Source organism: Manis javanica, chromosome 1 (genome assembly GCF_040802235.1).
Source record: "Manis javanica isolate MJ-LG chromosome 1, MJ_LKY, whole genome shotgun sequence".
Lineage (NCBI taxonomy): Eukaryota > Metazoa > Chordata > Mammalia > Pholidota > Manidae > Manis > Manis javanica.
The window spans coordinates 175,479,442-175,503,645 of NC_133156.1; the positions used below are offsets into that span (position 1 = coordinate 175,479,442).

Consider the following 24,204-nt stretch of genomic DNA (forward strand, 5'->3'; position numbering starts at 1 on the left):
GCTAACAAACTTGATAACCTAGAAGAAATGGACAACTTTCTAGAAAAATACAACCTTCTATGACTAACCAAGGAAGAAACAGAAAATCTAAACAGACCAGTTACCAACAATGAAATTGAATCAGTAATCAAAAAGCTACCCAAGAACAAAACCGTCAGGCCAGACAGATTCAATACTGAATTTTATGAGACCTTTCGAGAAGATATTATACCCATTCTCCTTAAAGTTTTCAAAAAAATAGAACAGGAGGGAATACTCCTAAATTCATTCTATGAGGTCAGCATCACTCTAATACCAAAACCAGGCAAAGATGCAACAGAAAAAGAAAACTACAGTCCAATATCCATGATGAACAGAGATGCAAAAACACTCAACAAAATACTAGCAAACCAAATTCAAAAATAAATGCAGAGGATCATACACCATGATCAAGTGGGATTCATCCCAGGGATGCAAGGATGGTACAACGTTCGAAAATCCATCAACATCCTCCACCACATCAACAAAAAGAAGGACAAAAACCACATGATCATCTCCACAGATGCTGAAAAAGCATTTGACAAAATTGAACATCCATTCATGATAAAAACTCTCAACAAAATGGGTATAGAGGGCAAGTACCTCAAGATAATAAAGGCCATATGTGACAAACCAACAGCCAACATTATACTTAACAGTGAGAAGCTGAAAGCTTTTCCTTTAAGATTGGGAACAAGACAGGGATGCCCACTCTCCCAGGTTTTTATCCATAGTACTGGAGGTCCTAGCCATGGCAATGAGACAACACAAAGAAATAAAAAGCATCCAGATTGGTAAGGATGAAGTCAAACTGTCACTTTTGCAGATGACATAATATTGTACATAACCCTAAAGAACCCCAAAACTACTAGAACTAATATCTGAATTCAGCAAAGTTGCAAGATACAAAATTAATACACAGAAATCTGCTGTATTCCTATACACTAGCAATGAACTACCAGAAAAAGAAATCAGGAAAACAATTACATTCACAATTGCATCAAAGAGAATAAAATACCTAAGAATAAACCTAACCAAGGAAATGAAAGACCTATACCCTGAAAACTACAAGACACGCCTAAGAGAAATTAAAGAGGATACTAATAAATGGCAATTCATCCCATGTTCTTGGGTAGGAAGAATTAATATTGTCAAAATGGCCATCCTGTCTAAGCAATCAACAGATTCATTGCAATCCCTATCAAAATACTGACAGCATTTTTCAACGAACTGGAACAAACAGTTCTAAAATTCACATGGAATCACAGAAGACCCCTAATAGCCAAAGCAATCCTGAGAAGGAAGAATAAAGTGGGGGAGATCGTGCTTCACAACTTCAAGCTCTACTATAAAGTCACAGTAATCAAAGACAATTTGGTACTGGCACAAGAATAGACCCATAGACCAGTGGAACAGAATAGAGAGTCCAAATATTAACCCAAATATAACCCAAGCATATATGGTAAATTAATACATGATAAAGGAGCCATGGATATACAAAAATGGGGAAATGACAGCCTCTTCAATAGCTGGTGTTGGCAAAACTGGACAGCTACATGTAAGAGAATGAAACTGGATTATTGTCTAACTCCTTATACAAAAGTAAACTCAAAATGGATCAAAGACCTGAATGTAAGTCATGAAACCATAAAACTCTTAGAAAAAATCATAGGCAAAAATCTCCTGGTCATAAAAATGAGCAAGTTCTTCATGAACATATCACCTGGGGGCAAGGGAAACAAAAGCAAAACTGAACAAGTGGGACTCTATCAAACTAAAAAGCTTTTGTACAGTAAAAGACACCATCAGTAGAACAAAAAGACATCCTACAGTATGGGAGAATACATTAAATGACGTATCTGATAAGTGGTTGACATCCAAAATATATAAAGAGCCCATGCTCCTCAACAAACAAAAAACATATAATCCAATTAAAAATGGGTAAAGGATCTGAACAGACACTTCTCCAAAGAATAAATTCAGATGGCTAACAGGCACATGAAAAGATGCTCCACATCACTAATCATCAGAGAAATGCAAATTAAAACCACAATGAGATATCACCTCACACCAGTTAGGATGGCCAACATAGAAAAGAACAGGAACAACAAATGCTGGTGAGGATGTGGAGAAAGGGGAACCCTCCTACACTGCTGGTGGGAAAGTAAACTAGTTCAACCATTGTAGAAAGCAGCATGGAGATTCCTCAAAAAAGTAAAAATAGAAATACCATTTGACCCAGGAATTCCACTCCTAAGAATTTACCCTAAGAATTCAGGAGCCCAGTTTGAAAAAGACATATGCACTCCTATGTTTATTGCAGCATTATTTACTAATATCCAAGAAATGAAAACAACCTAAATGCCCATCCATAGACAAATGGATAAAGAAGATGTGGTACATATACACAATGGAATATTATTCAGCCATAAGAAGAAAACAAATCCTACCATTTGCAACAACATGGATGGAGCTAGAGAGTTTAATGCTCAGTGAAATAAGCCAAGCAGAGAAAGACAAGTATCAAATGATTTTACTCATCTGTGGAGTATAAGAACAAAGCAAAAACTGAAGGATCAAAACAGCAGCAGAATCACAGAACCCCAGAATGGAGTAACAGTTACCAAAAGGAAAGGGACTAGGGAGGGTGGGTGTGGAGGGAGGGATAAGGGTGAAAACCTGCATTACGATTAGCACACATAATGTGGTGGTGGGGGTACGGGGAAGGCAATATAACACAGAGAAGACAAGAAGTGACTCTATAGCATCTTACTACACTGATGGACAGTGACTCTAATGGGGTATGTGGGAGCGACTTGATAATGGGGGGAGTCTAGTAACCACAATGTTGCTCATGTGATTGTACATTAATGATACCAAAATAAAAAAATAGTAAAATAATAATTATTATTTGAACTAGCAAATGTAGCAAATTGACAGGTGCTCTCATTTCAATCCTTTCATAAATCTATAAATCTTAATGGAAATAATTCATGGAAGGTTCTCTGTTTATATATAAAGTTGATTTTATCCATTTAAAAATAATTATGGAATCTGTGTGTTAGAAAAATATATAAGTAACAAGGCAAAGTCCAAGTTAATATTAACATCCCAGCACTTCAGAAATAACTTATCCTGATTTAAACAGATACAAAAACAAACAAACACTTGTAGTGGAAATTTCTTAAAAACCCTGAAAATCTATCAAGAGATAGATATATACACATACTAGAAGTTGATGATTTTTCTTTCAGTTGTGGTAACTGCATTTATTTTTGCTTATATTTCTCATTTCCCGAACAATTAACAAAGTAAATGAGATAAAATATTGTAGGTAAAGAACATGTGTGTGTTCCATAATTGTTTTTATATTTGCAACATACCTATAAAGAGTTTTAAATTTTTTTCAAGTAAAATAGCTTTTAAAATTAAGGAATATTAGTGAAAGTAAGTTTAGGAGATGAGAAATATAGGCAAAAAAAAAATTCATAGTCACAACCCAAAAAAACCCATAAGCATCTAATATGCATACCTATCTAATGACAGATATTAAGGTTTGTTGGGAATTTTCACTACAAGTTATGTTTTTTTCATATCTACTTACATAAGGGTAAGGTATTTCTTAAGTACTGGAACATTAATAGTAAGTCGGTCTTTGCATTGTGTTATTTTAGATTTATTTTGCTGCTCCATATTTTAAAAGTGATTCGAGCACACAGACTACAGAGAATCTGTAAATAAACATGTGTATCCACAGGTCAAACGGCTGCCATACACTGTAGGGGTTGGTGACAGATCAAGTATGTTATCTTTTTTCCACCCTGAGACCTACTCCCTCAAATCTCCACAAATGCCGTCTTTCTTTAAATCTGTGACAGACTTTTGCAAATAATAATAAATGTTCGGTTTAAAACTCTTTACTGGTTAATGATGTTTCTGTCTTAAATACTATACCAAACACAAGACTATTTTGTGAAAATGTAGGATTTAGAAGTCTTTGGATCATCCATTATAAACAATTAGTACAAATATTCTTCACAGTTTCACAGTAATACTTGTTTTTAGGCAATGAAGATTCTTAACGTCTGTGCAAATCTGGTCAGTTTCTCTAAGCTTGGAAACTATCTCAAGGATCCATTCAAACCAGCTATGAATTCATCTGGATTCTTAAGGAAAATATGCATAACCATCTCCTGGAAGAAATGAACCTGTAAAATGCATGTAGGATGAGAAAAGAAAAACAAATAGTGGAAGGAAAGATCTAAGCCTCTTTTTTTAATACAGAAGAATCATGTACATGTATTATGTATGTGATAATAAAAGCTTATTTTTAACATTTTTAAATAGATGCCACAACTGAGAGAAGAAAGAAAATATGAAGATGATAATTAAGAGAGCCATGAGCAATCAGAATGAGCTTAAGCAACACGATGGAGGGTACCGAAGAGGACAGTAACATATTTTCAACAGATGAACACATAATATGCACCCGGTGCTTTCAGAGGACTGACTAAAGCAGGGGCTGGGGAACAAGCAGTGTCAGCTCCAAAATTTCTGCAGAGGACAACTTTACTTGAGGGCTGGTTGGGAGTAAGATAGGACCTGTCTTGAAGTTGTGTCTGCAGAGCAAGCATATTGTTTCACCTTGATTGCATGATTTCTTGCAGTATCTCCAGGGACTTGGGAGAGATGGAGAGGATGGCCCCTCCTACACCATTCACTGCCAACACCATAAAATAGAAAGTCTGGTATTTCACTCTGGCTATTAGAACAATTACTTGCATGGCTTTGAACCAAGTGCTTGATCTCTCTGAAAATCGCATCCTGCATTTACAAACAGGGTTATATGGACTAGACCAAAACTTTTTGGTGTTAGTAATCTTTGATTCTCTGACTCACCCAGGTATTAGAAATTCTGACTTTAAATGGATATTCTAGTCTAGGGATATAGACCTCTCCTCAATCTAAAACATGGGGAGGTCCTACTCTTCACAACTGAGCATTTTAATCTTCAAGGTGTTCAAGAGAATATTAGTGATTGAAAAGCTGAGCAGCAAAAATGTAGGATTTAACAGTGTCTTTTAGCAGTATTTTATTTTTCCTTATCTTTTGTATTAGATTTTTAAAAACAAGTGTCTTGCTAATTAACCACGGTAGAAAGATATTACTCAGGTAGAACATGTTAAAATGTAAATTCCTTTACATTGTGGTTCCTGGACTGAGCAGGAATGCCACCCTTTGTCACCGCTACTTGCTCTATCCCTGCTCCTCTCCGTCAGTCACTCCTCTTCCTTCCTGCTGTGCTATGGGAATCACCAGACACCACAAAACCCAAAGAAATCTGAAATTTAATGTGAAGCTCAAGGTGGCTTTCACAGCAATATAAACTGAAAAGCAGTAAGAACTTTCAAATAAGCACAAATAAGCCTTAGATTCTTAGTATTAGCACCGGACTTAATGAGTCCTCACTCTAAGAGTCCTTGGGCCAACCCTGGGCTTGGGATTTCCCCCGTGATGTAGAACTCCCTAAATCTCAAGACTGCTTATGCTTCAGCCAAGCCTTCTTTGCGGACTGTTGTGCATTAAGGTGTGGATATGGCCAAGGGAGAGCAAATGACGTTATTGTATCTATAGCTACTGTCAAGTTACACTAAGAACTTTTCAATCAGAAACTATTCCCCAAGGCTTTTCCAGGGAATAGCTTCAACACTAACTTGGGATGGAAGATGTCTGACACTTTTGTTAAGAGAGGTAGGAGAAAAAGGTAATAGTATTTATGAGTGCCTAGCGAGGATTAGCTACCTCTGATGTCCATCCTATATGCTTAGAATCAAAATATTGAGGGGTCAACATTATAACCCATTTTACAGATGAAGAAACAGGCATAGAGGAAAGAGTTGGGTGGTCAGATTCAAACACAACTTTGGTTTGCCCTATGCTATGCTGTCCTGTCCACTAATATGACCAATGTAACCAGGAAAACCAGCACTGGGGGCAGCCGTGCCCTCAATTACATTAGCCCCCTGAAAATTCTACTGCAGCACGTGTATTTGTGGGTAACCATTTTCCTATAGCCTTTGCTCAATAAGTGCATAATCAAAACAAAACAGGACACCAGAGAACGTATAGAGAAATGAACAATGGGACCCAAAAGGTTGTAAAGTTTGGAGAATATGCTGCTAAAGAAGTTTGGGAAGTATGTTAAGGAGTTCGGTTGACAAGAAATCCAATGAGTGTTTTTAATGGAAGGAGCCAAAGCTGCTGTGTGTGTGTGTGTGTGTGTGTGTGTGTGTGTGTGTGTGTGTGTGTGTGTACTTTGCCATGGAAAGGGCAGAAGCTGCTCTGTGTGTGTGTGGGTGGAGGGGGGGGTTAAGTAAAGACAAATACTTCTAACTTAGGAAATCATGAAAGAAAGTAAGAGTAAAGAGGTAAAGCACTTTAAATAAACCACACTTTTCACCAGTAAATAGTTGAACAGATAAAAGGACTCATTTGGTTCCAAAACTGTAAAGTATGACTTACAAATAAATGATAATCAAAATGATATTTGTTATTACATGCTGAGACAATTTAGAATATGCTCATCAGTTACATCAGTATTTACTGTTTTATTTAGTACTAATTATTTAAAAGAAAGGTGAACTTAGACCTGAATCTGTGAATATTCTCAAAGGAGTAAATTATTCTCATGGGGAAAAATATAGGTAACTGCATTTTTTTCCTTGCAAAAAGAAGTAAAACAAGATCAGAAACAGAGTAATTTTGAATAAAGGTGACACAGAGGCTGATAAATGAGGATTTGGATTGCAATTTTCAAAAATAACATTTCAAATCTCTTTCTGTTATTTAATGATTTTTGTAGCTCCATGTTTACTAAATGAAATGTAGAAGAGAAAATTAAATTGTCTTGGGATACTTTCTTTGGAACAATTGTAAAAAAACATATGGTCGAAAGGTAAATAAATCAGAAAATGCTCACAGGTTTATAACACCTTAAAAAGTTAAGCCGTTTCAAAGCAAGAAGACATGAGAAGTGTAAATCATCCAAACTAAGATTTCTGAACAATAATGGTGATTCTAGACAAATGGGTCTTGGAGTGGGATGTGCTCAGCAAGCAGAGAAAAATATGTTGTTCCAAATGCTGGCTGACCTGGTCCCACTTGGCCGGCAGAACCATCTTTAACTCTCCACCCCGCCTTGAGCTTCTCTCCCTACAAATTTGCCTGCATCTACTATCAGCTTCCCAGGACTATAAACTTTTCCAAAAAGAATTAATAAAACTTCCAAATTATAACATTATCACACAAAACGGTGCCTCAGGAGACTAACAGTTCTCTGAAGGCAGGCCACACCGTGTCCATATTCAAATCCCAAGTTTGGGTCCACAGTAAGTACTCCGGTTGTGCTGTGTTTACAGGTGAACAGAAACCCACAGGACTGTTTCTTCACGTTCTGTTTGGCCACTAGATGTCAGTGTATGATTAAGAATGCTATCATGCCACTGCTTGTTTCTAGCCGGAAGTCTTTAAAGGTCATTTCGATGAGTTTAATTTCTCAGCGTGGAAAACAACAGATAGATTCAGAGGCAGTCCACTGGGAGAAGATATGGTGAAGAGCTGAGAACAGCTGGGACCTACTAACCCCCAGTTATTAACACTATGATCAATCAAATGGGAAAAATCTGCTTTTACTTTTTAAAACAGTTTGTCTAAAAGTTTGCAGTTTTTTTTTAAGATGAAATGAACATTGGTTAGCACATACTAAGAGGACCTCAATTAAACACAACTAACTTAAATGAAGTTGGAAAAATCTTAGATGCAGAATTTGAATTAAGAATGTTCAAAATAAATATTGGCATAAATTACCACTCATTTAATAATCATACTAGTGTATATGCACGTGAATTAAAAGCCAGAAAAAAGAAATCAGTGCATGAAAGTTATATCATGCAAAAAATCAAATACTCCAAAAAGGACTAAAAGTTCTCAAAATTTCAGAACTGGAATTATAGAAATGTTTGTTCTTTTTTTAATTAGTTAAAGCTTATGGTAAAAAAACATCAACACCTTTGAAATAAAAAATAAAAAGTACCATCCTCAAGGCCTTTGGATTCTCCTCGCTCATAGGTCTGGGACCACACACTTCTTCCCATCCCTAGCCAACAAGGAACTTTAGACTTACAGAATCTCTCACCCCTTTCAAATCCATTCTCCACCCTGCAGCCAGAAAGATCCTTAAAAACACAAATCTGACCATGCATTCCCCTGCTTAGAGAATCATCAACTTCTAATACCTGCAGGCTGAAGCCCAGCTCTTTGCAAGACTTCCTCAAGGACCAACCTCTAGCTCACCCCCGTAGCAAGATTTTCCTTATTCCCTGGGCTCCAGAACTGAAATATGTGATACGGTCTCTACCTGCCAAGCCTCCACATGCAGTGATGTTCTTTCCAAGAAGCATTTTCATTCACACTTAGTACATTAATTCCTGCTCTTGCACCATCTTCCCCAGGAATACTTCTATGATTTCACCCTCCATAATGTCACCCTGGCCTCACAAACACAGGTTAGGTGCATACATGTAGCGCACACCATGGTGTTTACACACTGCAGTAATTATAGCTGTTTACTAAGCATTTCTCCCGTATACCCTGTACTCCTTCATTCTTATATTTCACTTGGCTATCCTATCTTAGCTATTCTGTGGCTAAGCCTCATTCCAAGGCCTAGAGATGCTATCTCAGTAATCCAAGGTCACATACCCTTAATTACTAACAAAGCTTGGAGTAGCAGCCAGACTCCTGAATCCAAATCCTGGGCTCTTCTAATGGCCACTAAGTAGGAACCACTTCATAGGAATAGAGCAGAGATCATTATTAAGAAGTGCTAATAAAGTACTAAAGACCAGACATAATAACCGTATGGATGCTAAGCCTTTGAAAATATTGGCACAAACTTAGGCAGAAAATTGCTGAGTTTGCCTGTTTCATCTTTTCAGTACCTGCATTAGGAATCTGAAATTGCTTTCTAGAAGTTAAATGGTTCAACTTACTAGCTTTCATTTTTATGCATTTGGCCTCCCACTTGCTGATTGCTTTAAAACACAGCTACATCTTGCATTTTCCTCATCAGTGTATTTACAGTGTTTTGGTAGGCTCTCTGCTCTTGTTCTGATGTAATGTAATATATAGGAAACTTAGGATCTTCACCACCTAATATGGGGGCTCCCAGATATCTGAAGTCACAATGACATTACAAAACATCAAAGAAGGAGATGGGTTGGGAGGACCATGTCAAACACCACAACAAAAGGGAAGATTAGAATTGGGAAAAGACTGAACAAGACGCTGTGTAAACATTTTCTTCTCCAAGTAGGTGTTTTTCCATTTGTGATTTGATAAAGACCCTAAGTTGAATCCCCGAGCCAGCCAGCACTCTGTCATGGCTCCTTAAGGGACCAGAGCTTCCACAGAAACACCTGGGCCTAGTAACACTAATAATTACCTCACTATTCAAAAGAAGTAAGAGTGATATTTGGAGTTGAGTGTCATCAGAAAAATTCTACTTGTCAGACTCCTACAGCATAGATCTGAGGTCATACATTTGGGCCTCTGACCCAAGACACCTATAGAACATTCAGCTCTACACTGAAGCTATATTCCAACCCAAGATCCCCGACCCTAGTCAGGGCTGTTACGACTCTCAGGTATCCAAAAATCACTACTCCATGCCTCAGAAACAGGCTGGGGTCCTGCTCCTTAAGCCCATTCCCTGGTCCAGAGCTCCTAGAATATCTGTGTATGCCTGAGAAAAACACACAGTGGAAGAACTTTCACACAGTGACCGCTGGGGCATGGAGATGCTCCCCTGCGGATGAATCTCCCGTCACTGCAGTGAGCCTAGTCCCCCAGTCTTGCCAGATACCGATTCCTGCTGTCCTCACTGGCCTGAGACACAGATGTCGCATTATTCCTTATGCTCACATTCCAACATTTCCATCCACTGCAAAGCAGATAAGACAAGAAAATTGCAATTAGGTCAAGAAACGAAAATACATTTAAAGAGAAGGAGAAAGATGGGAAAACCTAAGAGGCGAAAGGAGGGGGGTATGAAAAATTAGGCAAAAATAGGAAGGACAACTTTTGTCAATGTGGTATGTCATGGTTGTCAGGGTGGTTGAGACCAGATTGTCCTACTTCTCAAGTATGAATATTTAAATCTTACGAGTAAGAAGTAATTCAAAAATGGAGAAGGCACAGTTAATGCTGTGTAATGCCCCCTTTCCAAAGTTGAAGCAGTTGAGAACTGAAAAATTAAAACATATGAATTTCGTGAGTGAGGGGGCCCTAAAGACCCTCAGACATTGTGTCACGGAGTGGAATGGGGGTAGAGGCTAGATGATAAGGCAGAAAGAGGCAAGAGCTAGTTGATAGCTAAGAAATGGAAGGAGAAGAATCTACTTCTTAAAATTAACTGTAAAGAGAAGAAAAGAGCAAAATATGAGAATATGGTAAATATGGTCATCTAATGCTTTAATTTCAGGTTGTAGCAAAGAAATGTATTTTTCAAAAGGCTGACAGATGGAAAAAGTGGAGGAGAAACTAGGAGTGCAAGAAAAAGAGAATTACTTATCAAGCAAATTCCCATGGTAGAGGGAAAGGAAAAAAACAAAATTCACAAAATGTAGGTAGAAGAGGTAAAACAAAAATTTTAGATAGAAAGCCTAAAGTTAGAGGAATTTGAGATGATGTTTATTATAGGATTTAAAAGCAAACAATAACTTTGAAAGGGGAATAGGTATCCAGTATAAAGACTGTCGTGAGTGGCAGTTTTCCAAAGTATCTTCATTTAGAAAAGAGGCTTCAAAAAACGAGGCAGAGTCACCTCTGTTCTCATTAATCAAGAAATTCTGTAGAAGTAACTTAAATTTCCTCTCACACTTTAAGTTTTCTGTCCATCAAAACTGGCATTACTATCTACTTCTGAGCAGTCATTACATTTTAAAAATTACTGTCAGTATTCCTTCGTAGCTAGTTTTGCTAGATAAAACTAACCGTCTTAAGCTGCCACATTTCAAACAGAGGTGGATTTTTCCATTGATAAGCAATCATTTTACCTTTTTGCTGTCCTAGCATTAGAGACTTCCTTGACAGTTTCAAATTGTTAAAATACTGGGGTTTTTGTCTTCATTCTTTTGCTTCATAAATCACAACATCAAGTATTCATATAGGCAGATTAAGAGCCCCAGTAACTAGGTTACCAAGCACTGAGCCATAATTTTAAGGACCCAGATAGAAATCAATGTTATAATTTTAGACAAATGAATGTAAGAATACTAATTTTTACCTTCTTCTCAATCAGCTATCAAACTCTAAGCCACTTTTGCACCCTACCTCCCATTAAAACATAGTTTGACACACTGATGGCTATTAATATGAAATGGGTTTCAAATTCAATATTAGACCATGCTGGCTTTCCTTATTATAAAAATATTTTTGTATTTCTATGGTTCCTTTCACTTGGGAATTTCAAAGACTTCTTACTTTTTAAAATCTTCATTACATTGGCAAGCCATTAAACCAGTCTTCAAGAGAATATTACCAAAAAAGTGAATCACAGTACATTTGAGCAAGTTTCCTACTCAATATAATATAAATTTGTTTAATATCTGAGATTAGCATTTAGGATTCAAGACAGATGCCTGTGAACTCTAAGTCAATTTCAAGCCAATATATTGCCTGGAAAATAAAAAAAAATCCAAAGTATTCATTATTCAACTGTAGAACAGAAACACATAAATTCTGCAACAAAGATAAATGGGACATTATTTTTAGCAAGAGAATTTCAAATATTGTTAAGAATTGTCTAGGTTCACTGGTATCAGAAATGATGGAAAATCTGCAACTAGCTAATTACCTTGTATGTTGTAATACTGAATAATAATTTACTAACATTACTACTTTTGAGAAAGTACTGAAATTAATTGCATTTACTAAATAATTTTTAGGTAACTACACCAAATAGAATTAGCGAAGAATATCGCCAATTTAGATAGTTCTACATGTTGTCAATTCTCAATTTTTCCCACATGGCTTGAAGTTTTATGAAACCAGCCTTTTTATAATACAACAGTGATGGCTCACTTGTTAAATTCACTTCTTGGTAAAAACTCCTTTTAAAGAAAATGTTCTGGATACAAAGAGAATGAAAAGTAGGAGTCATCACACTCTTGGGCACAAGGTGGCAGCAGCTGAAGGGTCTGGACTGTAAGAGAGTTCTCTGCATGCTATGTTTGTACTTAATGTCCTCACTTAGGTTTGATTGTTTAGTTTTTTATTACAAAATAAATTATGATTATAAAAATGCAATGTCAAAATCTGACTAATTCAGCTAATAACTGATTTTTAAAAGTACCATTTCATAAAGTAATTTTGTACTTAAGATTTTAATATTATGTTCTGTTTAACAGATGAAACATTTTTATTCTAATGCACATTTTTAAAATTAATGTAGCATTATAGTGTTTTAATATCTGAGTACATCACTTGCTCTTTTTCATTTCCTTAAAACTTGGGTTCATTCATTCTTATTCCAGAAAAGATCTTTATCCTCCCTGTGTCAAGTTCCAAAAGAATCCTCTTAGATTTATTATGGCGATTCTCTGAACATTATGGAAGTTAACAGAGTCAACAGTTTTTCTACCTAGAGTCATGATGTCATTTACTAAGAAGTAAAACTTGTCCTTCAGTGACTAATACAACTTTCTTCTTTGGGTCTTCCATATCTGTATCAGGATTATTTCTAACATATATAAGGAAATACAACTACATTAAGAAAAGGAATAAAGCCCTTGTTTATTTTGTGAACAGGATCTTTTCCTATTATTTGGAAATCTGGTGACTGTCACATGTTTATTTTAAAATTGATAACATTACTAAACTCTCATCAGTTACAATGGATTTTCAGTTGCCTCCTTAAACTTTATGAATAAACTCCAATTTTATGAACATAATTAACATAAATCCTAACTTTATGTTAAATCTCAATTTCTCTGGCAAAGGTTTAAAATATATTATTATATTTAATCCTTACAAAAAACCTTAGCAAATAGTATATGGTGTAAGTTTTATATATATTTTCACTAACTGAAAAAATAAAAGAGGAGAGACCCTGGTGAAAACAGCAAAGGGCCAGCATAATCATTCCTCCATCGCACCTTCTGTCTCCATGCCGTTAGCAAGCATGGCTTTGCTCCTGACCCTGTTTCCAGCAACTAGCCAGTCATCTCCTGCCAAAAACACTTACCAACATACCCAAAAGCAAGATCATCTTTCTCCGCAGCTTGCTAGGTAATCCATTCTTCTCCTATGGATTCTTGTAACATTGTTTATCACCACTTAAAAGCCATTTAATACATTCTACTTCCTTCATCTCTCTATAGGAAAACATAACCCTGGAAAGCAGATACTAATTATTTATAACTTTTTGTAGCTCACACAACACGTGCAGGCTGTCAATGAGCAAACAATGAACTCAAGTGAATTCCAGCTTCTCACTTTGGTGCCTTGAATAAACCCCAGCAGTGAGCACCCCCTCCACTGCTCCCCTCACTGGGGCACATCCCCAGAAACAGCAGGTGCAGAATACAGGTCATTCATGGGACTAGCAGAGGCACGACCCAGAGAGACCAATGTAAGGAAACCCAGGATCCCAGTGGGCATAAAAGTCTGTCACTGGTTTAAAATGAAGAAACTGAGGGTAGTTTTTGCCCAGGCAAAAAAAAGAGGCAACCTACACCCATACTGCTTAGGACATTTCCCTTTTGGATAATAAAGATCATCATCCAAATGATGAACTCTCCCTAGTTAGCCGATGGGATGGGCATCAGCAGTGCACAGGTGCCTGCTTGCACGGGAATCAGGGCCCGTTCAGCACAGTCGTTAGGCCTCTTACATACGTGAAAACTGGGCTCTGCCAACACTCTGGATTCCTAATAACATCTGTATTCCTAATAATCTTACTATCAAAAGCCTCCAAGAGGGATAAATCAATATCTACTACTGTGGCGCCCTTTCATCCCCAGCACGTCTTCCCCAGTGAAAGCATGTAACCCTCCTGTAAGTCACCCGGATGCTCACGTCAAACTCGTTCAGCGCCGCAGCCAGCTCGCCGATGCCCGTGTGGCCCTTGGCCTCGTCAGTGGGCGAGGTCGCTTGGGCAGCACTGGAGATGCCGGCGATGGCCTCCTGGACTTGCTTGAACACGTAATCTCGGTTGGCCCTTGTAGCGGCAACATCAGGGTGGCGGAGAAAAGCCTGGGAGGCCGTGTACAGCATTGTGGCATTCTTCTTCAGGGCCCCTCGGGCAGCTGCCATCTCGTCCCGACAGTGAGGGTCCTTCAGCTCCTGTGTGTGCAAGATACGAAACCTATCACACTCACGAAGCTCACCACCAAAGTGTGTGCAATAGGACTTAAAGTCACAGACTCAAAACTGCACCAAAGTTTAGGAACCATCTATGCTCCCCTGCACTCTCTCTAGCTTCCAGGACTCTGATATGCTGTTCTTTCTGTGTCAGATACCTGAGCATCCCCCCACTACCTGGCATGGCCCATCCGCCTGGACCTCACTCTCCACCAAGCTCTCCCAGCGATGTCCTCTTCCATCTGCTCCCGCAAGACTCTAATCCCTCCTCTCACCAACACACCAGACTTCACTGCATTTACATAAGTGTATGTTTCCCTCTTGAACTGTATGTCTAATGAGAACAGGGAGCTTGCCCATTTTGGTCAGTGGCTTTTTAATCATTAACACAGTATCTGGCCCTAAAAAGATATTCAATAAATATTGCTGGAAAGAAAAAAAAAAAGCAAAACTGGGCCTTCAATAAGATAAACAGTTTGCGTGGATCAGAGTTAGTTAACACCAAATGGAAAGCCCAAACTCCAATCTTCTGCTTGCCTCCATTGTCAATTATAATTACAAATATGGGGAATCAAAAGACTTCTAATTCTGGCTTAGGGCATCAATGCTTCTTCATTAGCTTTCAGAATAGGGTTCATTCTTTGAATAGAAAACTACCTTTAGTGGTAGTCCAATCACTGAATTTAGGGAATAAAAAATTGATCAAAGATGATTTGCTTTTTGAGTCTGAGAGGTGAAAATACTACCTCTAGGGAGTCCCTTTATCTTCTGCTTTAAAGAGTATTGTAAAGAAAATGTTTGCACGATTTTCAGAAATATTAAAAGCAGTGCTGCTCTGAGAGCCATGTACACATGCTGACTCAGTGTCTCAGGGGGAATATTTGCTCAGCTTCAAAACATCACTTAAGGGTGTTTGAATCCTAGGGTCCTATTACTAGTTCCTCATTTGGCACATGATGGATTGAGGACCTGTCAACAGTGAATCCCATCTTTATTTTAATGGACCCTTCCGTGTTTGGAGATTTTTGGTTTCCTAGGGAAAAAGAATAAGACAATACTCTTTGGGAACAAAATTCTAATGGTACTGAATAAACAAATAGAACTAGCTAAAACCGAATGCCATCTATCACTAGACAAAGGGGAAGCACGAAGGTCCCAGGTCATCCATCTTCAACAAAGTGACTCACTCTCACCTGTGCTCTCACTGCCCCCATTTCTCTTTCTCTGATTTTCTTCTAATTTTCTTTGTATTGTGTTCCTCTTCCTCATAAAGGTTTCATACTGTATGCTGCATATGTTGGGTGTGCAAATGCATGGTGGGGCCCACAGAGCTAGGAAGAAAAAGTGAGGGTAATCGGTGGAACTCCGAGAGTGACCACCATACCACATGGCAGTTTGCTGTCCTTATATGACTCTGGAGCCTCCCCCACAGTGGACAAGGGCTAGAGGGTGGTGGGGCCAGCAGGGAGATTCCCACCAGGGAAGCAGGCCTATGACCTTCTCTGCATAGACAGGCCAGAGAGTACCCAGGGCCCACAGTAGTATCAGAACTATCCTCAGTAGGAAGCCGCCTTTGTGATTCCAGGTGCAGAGGGCCCTTGATAATTCCAGAGCCTAAAGATGAGCTTAATCCTGCTTCTGAGGTTTATAAAGCTATAAGGTTAAACACACACCTATATGTATTTTTTCCCAAACCATATCCAAAATCTTTCCCACCTGTTGTCTTCTTGCTGCTACATAATTAAGTTTCACCATCTCTTTACCAAATTCTTTAAAGCGGTTTGCAAGATCTTGTTCATTTGTAGCATTTTTGACAGCTTCCAGGGCTTCCTCCACCTGAAGTGATTAAAAAATATATAACTATTTACAGATAAATAGAAATTATACATCATTATTAGAAACGGTATTTTGTAAAAAAAATACTAACATGCATTAACATAGAAATAAAATAGGAGAAATGTACTAACATTTATAATCAGAATAAACATTTTTTCAAGATGTACCAAATATTCTCTACACAAAAGATACCTGATGGAAGAGAGATTCAAGATGGCAGTGTGAGAGGTGAGACAGAGAACTTCTCCCAAAACCATATATATTATGAAAATATAGTTAATACAACTAATCCTGAAAAAGCAACAGGAAAGAAGGCTGCACCAGACTGCATGCACCTGGAGAACAGAGCAGACCTCAGGAAATACGGTAACGTACCAAAGCCTTAATTTGGTGGGACCCAACCCTTCCCCCACCCCAGATCAAGGAGGGGAGGAAGAGAAATGGAGCAGGGAGGGGGTGGAAGCCTAGGACTGCTGAACACCCAGCCCTGGAGATCTGGAGATTTGTGGTGTTGGAAAGCTAAGACAGGCGGAATACTTGGGGAGACAGAGATTCCAGCTGTTGATGGAGGACAGGGATCCAAGTCTGGCTGCTCTGGGACAAAGGAAAGGTGGGTGGTCTGAGAGGCTTCCTAGGAGTGACAGGCCTGCTGAAGGAGCAGGCTTTGCACAGAACTTGCTGCATGGGAGAAGGGATAGGTGGACAAGGTTGTCTGGGCATGCTCTGCCCAGCAGGTTGGGAACTTTCAGGAGCTTCAGGTGGTCCATCTCCCTGGCTGGCTACTCAGCTCAGTGCCCCTCAATGTGATACTTAGCCTGTTGCACCTTCCTCCAGCACTGCTGGCACTGGTTCACAAACTGGCAGTCCCTGCCCTGGCATCAGGTCAGCCAGAGGGAAGCCCCACCTATAGAAGCTACAGAGCACAAAAGCTTACACCTGTGTGCTGGCCCACTGGATCTGACAGTGGAGACAGGCGCTGTAGCCAAGAAGCAGGAAACATCTCTTTTCTCCCACAAGGCACCAGCGCCGCTCCCCTGCAATGCCCAACATCACTCCAGCAGCAGAGCAGCTCCAGAGACTAGAGCCTTTGGGCACTAGAAAGTGCCACATACAAATATGAAATGTCAAAGGAACACGGTTCAGACCAAAAGCTCAAACACATCAGAAAAAGGCCCAAATGAAACTGAACTCATCAATCTTCCTGAAAGTGAGTACAAAATAAAAATCATAAACATGCTCATGGAGGTACAGAGAAACATGGAAGAACTCAGGGATGAATTTACAATGGAGATTCAATCATTAAGAAATTCCATATCTGAAATGAAATATACAATGGAGGGACTTAAAAGCAGATTAGATGTAGTAGAAGAGAGAGTAAATGGAATAGAAATTAGAGAAGAAGAATACAAAGAAGCTAAAGCACAGAGAGAAAAAAGGATCTCTAAGAATGAAAGAATATTGAGAGAACTGTGTGACCAATCCAGATGGAACAACATTCACATTATAGGGGTACCAGACGAAGAAGAGAGACAAAAAGGGATACAAAGTGTCTTTGAAGAGGTAATTGTTGAAAACTTCCCCAATCTGGGGAAGGAGATAGTCTCTAGGCCATGGAGGTGCATGGATCTCCCAATACAAGAGACCCAAGAAAGACAACATGAGAACATATAATAATTAAAGTGACAAAGATTAAGGATAAGGACATACTTTTAAAAGAGCTAGAGAGAGACAAAAGATCACGTACAAAGGAAAACCCATCAGGCTATCATCAGACTTCTCAACAGAAACACTACAGGCCAGAAGGGAGTGGTATGATATATTTAATGCAATGAAGTAGAAGGGCCTCAAACCAAGAATACTGTACCCGGCAAGGGTATCATTTACATTTGAAGGAAGGATTAAACAATTTTCAGATAAGCAAAAGCTGAGAGAATTTACCTCCCACAAACCACCTCTACAATGCATTTTGGAGGGAATGCTATGGATGGAAGCATTACTAAGGCTAAATAGCTGTCACCAGGGAAAATAAAACCACACCAAAGTAAACCAATTAATTACTAAGCAGATGCAAAATCAAATCAACTACCCCCAAAGTCAAACAAGGGATAGACAAAGAGTACAGAATACACCTAATATATAAAGAATGGAGGAGGAATAACAAGTAGAAAAAAAAGCTCTAAGTTGTGTTTGTAATAGCATACTAAGTGAGTTAAATTAGACTGTTAGATAGTAAGGGAATTACCCTTGACCCTTTGGTACCCATGAATCTAAAGCCTGCAATGGCAGTAAGTACATATCTATCAATAATCACTCTAAATGTAAATGGTCTGAATGCACCAATCAAAAGACACAGAGTCACTGAATGGATAAAAAACCAAAACCTGTCTATATGCTGTCTACAAGAGACTCACTTCAAACCCAAAGAAATACACAGACTGAAAATAAAGGGATGGAAAAGATATTTCATGCAACTAAAAGGGAGTAAAAAGCAGGAGTTGCAGTACTTGGATCAGACAAAATAGACTTCAAAACAAAGAGAGTCACAAGAGACAAAGACAGACATTACATAATGATGAAGGGATCGATCCAACAGAGGATATAACCATTATAAATATCTATGCACCTAACAAAGGAGCACCTACATATGGGAAACAAATACTAACAGAATTAAAAGGGAAAACAGAATGCAATGCATTCATTCTAGGAGACATCAACACTCCACTCACTCCAAAGGATAGATTAACCATACAGAAGATAAGTAAGGACACAGAGGCACGGAATAACTCATTAGAACAGATGAACCTAACAGACATCTACAGAATTCTCTACCCAGAAGCAGCAGGATACACATTCTTCTCAAGTGCACATGGAACATTTTCAAGAATAGATCATATACTAGGCCATAAAAAGAGCCTCAGTAAATTCAAAGAGACTGAAATTGTACCAAACAGCTTCTCAGACCACCAAGGTATGAAACTAGAAATAAATTACACAAAAAGATGAAAAAGCCCACAAACACATGGAGGCTTAATAACATGCTCCTAACTAATCAATGGGTCAATTACCAAATAAAAACAGAGATCAAGCAATCTATGGAGACAAATGACAACAATTATTCAACACCGTAAAATCTGTGGGATGTAGCAAAGGCCATACTAAGAGGGAAGTATATTGCAATACAGGCCTACCATAGGAATGTAGAACAATCCCAAATGAACAGCCTAAACTCACAATTAATGAAACTAGAAAAAGAAGAAAAAATGAGGCCACACTCAGAAGGAAGAATATAATAAAAATTAGAGCAGAAATAAAATCGAGAAGAATAAAACAGTAGAAAGAATCAATGAAAGCAAGAACTGGTTCTTCGAGAGAATAAACAAAATAGATGAACCCCTAGCCAGACTTATCAAGAAAAAAAGAGAGTTTACAAATAAACAGAATAAGAACTGAGAAAGGAAAAATCACTACAGAAACCAGAGAAATACAAAGGATTATGAGAGAATATTATGAAAAATTATATGCTAATAAACTGGATAACCTAGAAGAAATGGACAACTTTCTAGAAAAATACAACCTTCCAAGGCAGATGCAGGAAGAAACAGAAAATCTGAATAGACCAATTACTAGCAAGGAAATTGATTTGATAATCAAAAAACTACCTAAGAAAAAAATCCTTGTCCAGATGATTTCACTGCTGAATTTTATCAAACATTTAGTGAATACCTAATACCCATCCTCCTTAAAGTTTTCCAAAAAGTGGAAGAGGAGGGAATAATCCCAAACTCATTCTATGAGGCCAGCATCACTCCAATACCAAAACCAGGCAAAGACACCACAAAAAAAGAAAATTACAGACCAATATCCCTGATGAGCATAGATGCAAAAATACTCTACAAAATACTAGCAAACCAAATTCAAAAATACATCAAAAAGATCATCCATCATGATCCAGCAGGATTTATTCCAGGGATGCAAGGATGGTACAACATTCAAAAATCCATCAACATCATCCACCACATCAACAAAAAAAGGACTAAAACCACATGATCATCTCCACAGATGCTGAAAAAGCATTTGACAAAATTCAACATCCATTCATGATAAAAACTCTCAACAAAATGGGTATAGAGGGCAAGTATCTCAAAATAATAAAGGCCATATATGACAAACCCACAGCAAACATTATACTTAGCAGCGAGAAGCTGAAAGCTTTTACTTTAAGATCGGGAGCAAGACAAGGATACCCACTCTCCCTGCTTCTATTCAGGTCTGGAAGACCTAGCAGTGGCAATCAGACAACACAAAGAAATAAAAGGCATCCAGATTGGCAAGGAAGAATGTAAACTGCCCCTGTTTGCAGATGATATGACACTGCACATAAAAAATCCTAAAGAATCCACTCCAAAACTACTAGAACTAACATCTGAATTCAGCAAACTTGCGGGATACAAAATTAATACACATAAATCTGTTGTGTTCCTATATACTAACAATGAACTATCAGAAAGAGAAATCAGGAAAAAAATTCCATTCACAATTGCATCAAAAAGAATAAAATACCTAGGAATAAACCTAACCAAGGAAGTGAAAGACTTATACTCTGAAAAGTACAAGACACTCATGTGAGAAATTAAATAAGATACCAATAAATGGAAACACATCCTGTGCTCATGGATAGGAAGAATTAATATTGTCAAAATGGCCTTCCTTCATAAAGCAATCTACAAATTCAATGCAATCCCTACCAAAACACAACAGCATTCTTCAACAAACTAGAGCAAATAGTTCTAAAATTCATATGGAACTACAAAAGACCCTGAATAGTCAAAGCAATCCTGAGAAGGAAGAATAAAGCTGAGGGGATTATGCTCCCCAACTTCAAGTTCTACTACAAAGCCACAGTAATCAAGAAAATTTGGTAGTAACACAAGAACAGAACCATAGACCAATAGAACAGACTAGAGAGCCCAGATGTAAACCCAAGCATATATGGTCAATTAATAAACAATAAAGGAGCTATAGATATACAATGGGGAAATGACAGCCTCTTCAACAGCTGGTGTTGGCCAATCTGGACAGCTACATGCAAGATAATGAAACTGGATTATTGTCTAACCCCATACCCAAAAGTAAACTTGAAATGGATCAAAGACCTGAATGTAAGTCATGAAACCATAAAACTCTTAGAAGAAAACATAGGCAAAAATCTCTTATATAAAAACATGAGCAACTTTTTCCTGAACCCATCTCCCTGAGCAAGGGAAACAAAATAAAAAATGATCAAATGGGACTACATCAAGCTAAAAATCTTCTGTACAGCAAAGGACAGCATCAGCAGAACAGAAAGGCATCCTACAATATGGGAGAATATATTTCTAAATGACATATCTGACAAGGGGTTACCATCCAAAATATATAAAGAATTCACAGCCTCAACACCCCAAAAGCAAATAACCCTATTAAAAAGTGGACAGAGGATATGAACAGACACTTCTCCAAAGAATAAATTCAGATGGGCAACAGGCACATGAAAAGATGTTCCACATCACTAATTATTAGGGAAATGAAAATTAAAACTACAGTGAGATATCACCACACAGGAGTTAGGATGGTCAACATAGAAAAGATTAGGAACAACAAATGCTGGCGAAGATACAGAGAAAGGGGAACCCTCCTACACTGCTGGTGGGAATGTAAACTAGTTCAACCATTGTGGAAAGCAGTATGGAGGTTCCTCAAAAAACTAAAAATAGAAATACCATTTGACCCAGAAATTTCACTCCTAGGAATTTACCCTAAGAATGCAGCAGCCCATTTTGAAAAAGACATATGCACCCCATGTTTACCACAGCACTATTTACAATAGCCAAGAAATGGAAACAACCTGTTCATCAGTAGATGAATGGATAAAGAAGATGTGGTACATATACACAATGGAATATCATTGAGCCATAAGAAGAAAACAAATCCTACCATTTGCAACAACATGGATGGAGCTAGAGGGTATTATGCTCAGTGAAATAAGCCAAGCAGAGAAAGACAAGCACCAAATGATTTCACTCATCTGTGGAATATAAGAACAAAGCAAAAACTGAAGGAAGAAAACAGCAGCAGACTCACAGAACCCAAGAATGGACTAACAGTTACCAAAGGGAAAGGGTTGGGGGGGTAGGGGTATGGGAAGGGAGGGAGAAGGGTAATAAGGGGCATTACAATTAGCATACATAATTTGGGGGGCATGGGGACGGCAGTATAGCACAGAGAAGACAAGTAGTGACTCTATAGCATCTTACTACACTGATGGACAGTGACTATAATGGGGTGTGTAGTGGGGACTTGATAATAGGGGGAATCTTATAACCACAATATTGCTCATTTGATTGCATATTAATGATACCAAAATAAAAAAATAAAAAAAACCATAGTGTCCTGCACATGTAAATGCTCCATATATATGGTACTGAACTAAACTGTAGAAAAATTAGAGTAAAATAAATGTGTATTCATGTATGTTTATCCACATGTACATATATAATTTTCACTGATTTGTAACCTCATATACACTATATGAAATAAGTAAGGTTATTTTTTATAAAGATTCATACAAAGTTATCAAACTTGTATAAATAAGGTATGTAGTGCTGGCTTTTTGAATATTGGTAAAAATAATATTAACACAGATTTATTTTCTGAGCTATGATTCTGATAAAAGAATACATACTTCTAATTTCAAATAGAAACTAAGCAAATTTTTGAAATAACTTCTTGAAATATCTTTAAGAAGCAAATGTGGAATTTAAGTAGAAATTCTAGAGACCTTTCAGAGGAGGAAGTGGTTTACAAACAAAAACTGGAGGAATTCCTGGGCTGCTCAAAGGTTGAGACAGTTTAAATCGGAAACTAATCTTGGCAACATCTCTGAAATCTGGAACTGAAGGGACTGTAATTTTTGTTGTTGTTAAAAGTTTTTTTTTTATACCGTTAATGTACAATTACTTGAACAACATTATGGTTATTAGACTCCCCCTATTATCAAGTCTCCCCGACATATCCCATTACAGTCACTGGAAGGGACTGTAATTTTAAGCTGCATTTACACACTGCCATCCAATAGAAAGAAAAGATACTGAGCCTTGAGAAGCAAGTGCCTCTGAAGTTTTGTTGTCACACAAGGTTGTATTAACTGGGGTGGAATGACAGCAAGCAGGCCTCCTTAACAAGGGGCTCTGCTTCCAAGTTCCTGCAAACACTTCCACTGAACTTCCCCAGTGTAGCCTTGCACTTGAAGTATGAATTCACTAAGAATCCCTTATAAATTGAGAATGATTGCAACTTTAATGTGGGGACACTTTAAGGCTATCCTGCCTATGGACTCAATTAGAATTAAAACTAAAATTAAGATATTACAGTGAACTAATCCACTGAGCCATTGTTAGTCAGGTTGCTTCTTGGCAGAAATAACTGTTATCAGTGAAAACAGCCAAGAACACAATACTGAGTGGATAAGGCACAAGACAGGTATGTGTTTGCAAAATCAAAAGTTCTTAAACCTGAAGGGAGCCTGGTAGACATGCCTCAACTGGTACAGGCTTCTGATGGAGGCAACAGAAAAGAGAAGTCAGCTCTGAAGGAATAATGAGAAATGCAGAGAAGACATGGAACCAACTGCAGAGTTGTGAGTGGCTTTTATAGTTTGGAGCAAATCAGACATTATACCGCAGTTCATTGTTTGCCAATGCAGATCAAATAACCACTAAAATGGCTGGGAAAAGCCATAGATTAATACAGATCTGAGTTATAGAGATACACCTTCATTTTAACCTTGACATAATCACAAAGGTAGCAATTCAATATCCTTAGCAAGTTGCACTGAGCAAAGGAATAGTGTATACAAACCATTCATAATGGATATCATCAAACCTTTTCCTC

General features: G+C 38.0%; 1 protein-coding gene across 6 annotated transcripts in view; it reads right to left on the reverse strand.

Annotated features, from left to right (window-relative positions):
• Positions 1–24,204, reverse strand: part of CTNNA2 (catenin alpha 2) — a 1,115,489-nt gene that overhangs the window by 732,090 nt on the left and 359,195 nt on the right. For all 6 annotated transcript variants that reach the window (XM_073241862.1, XM_073241858.1, XM_073241861.1 and 3 more), the window contains 2 exons: positions 16,156–16,275; positions 14,155–14,421 (listed from right to left, as the gene is read on the reverse strand). In XM_073241862.1, coding sequence (XP_073097963.1) covers positions 14,155–14,421; positions 16,156–16,275 — 387 coding nt within the window. The remainder of the gene's footprint in view (positions 1–14,154; positions 14,422–16,155; positions 16,276–24,204) is intronic.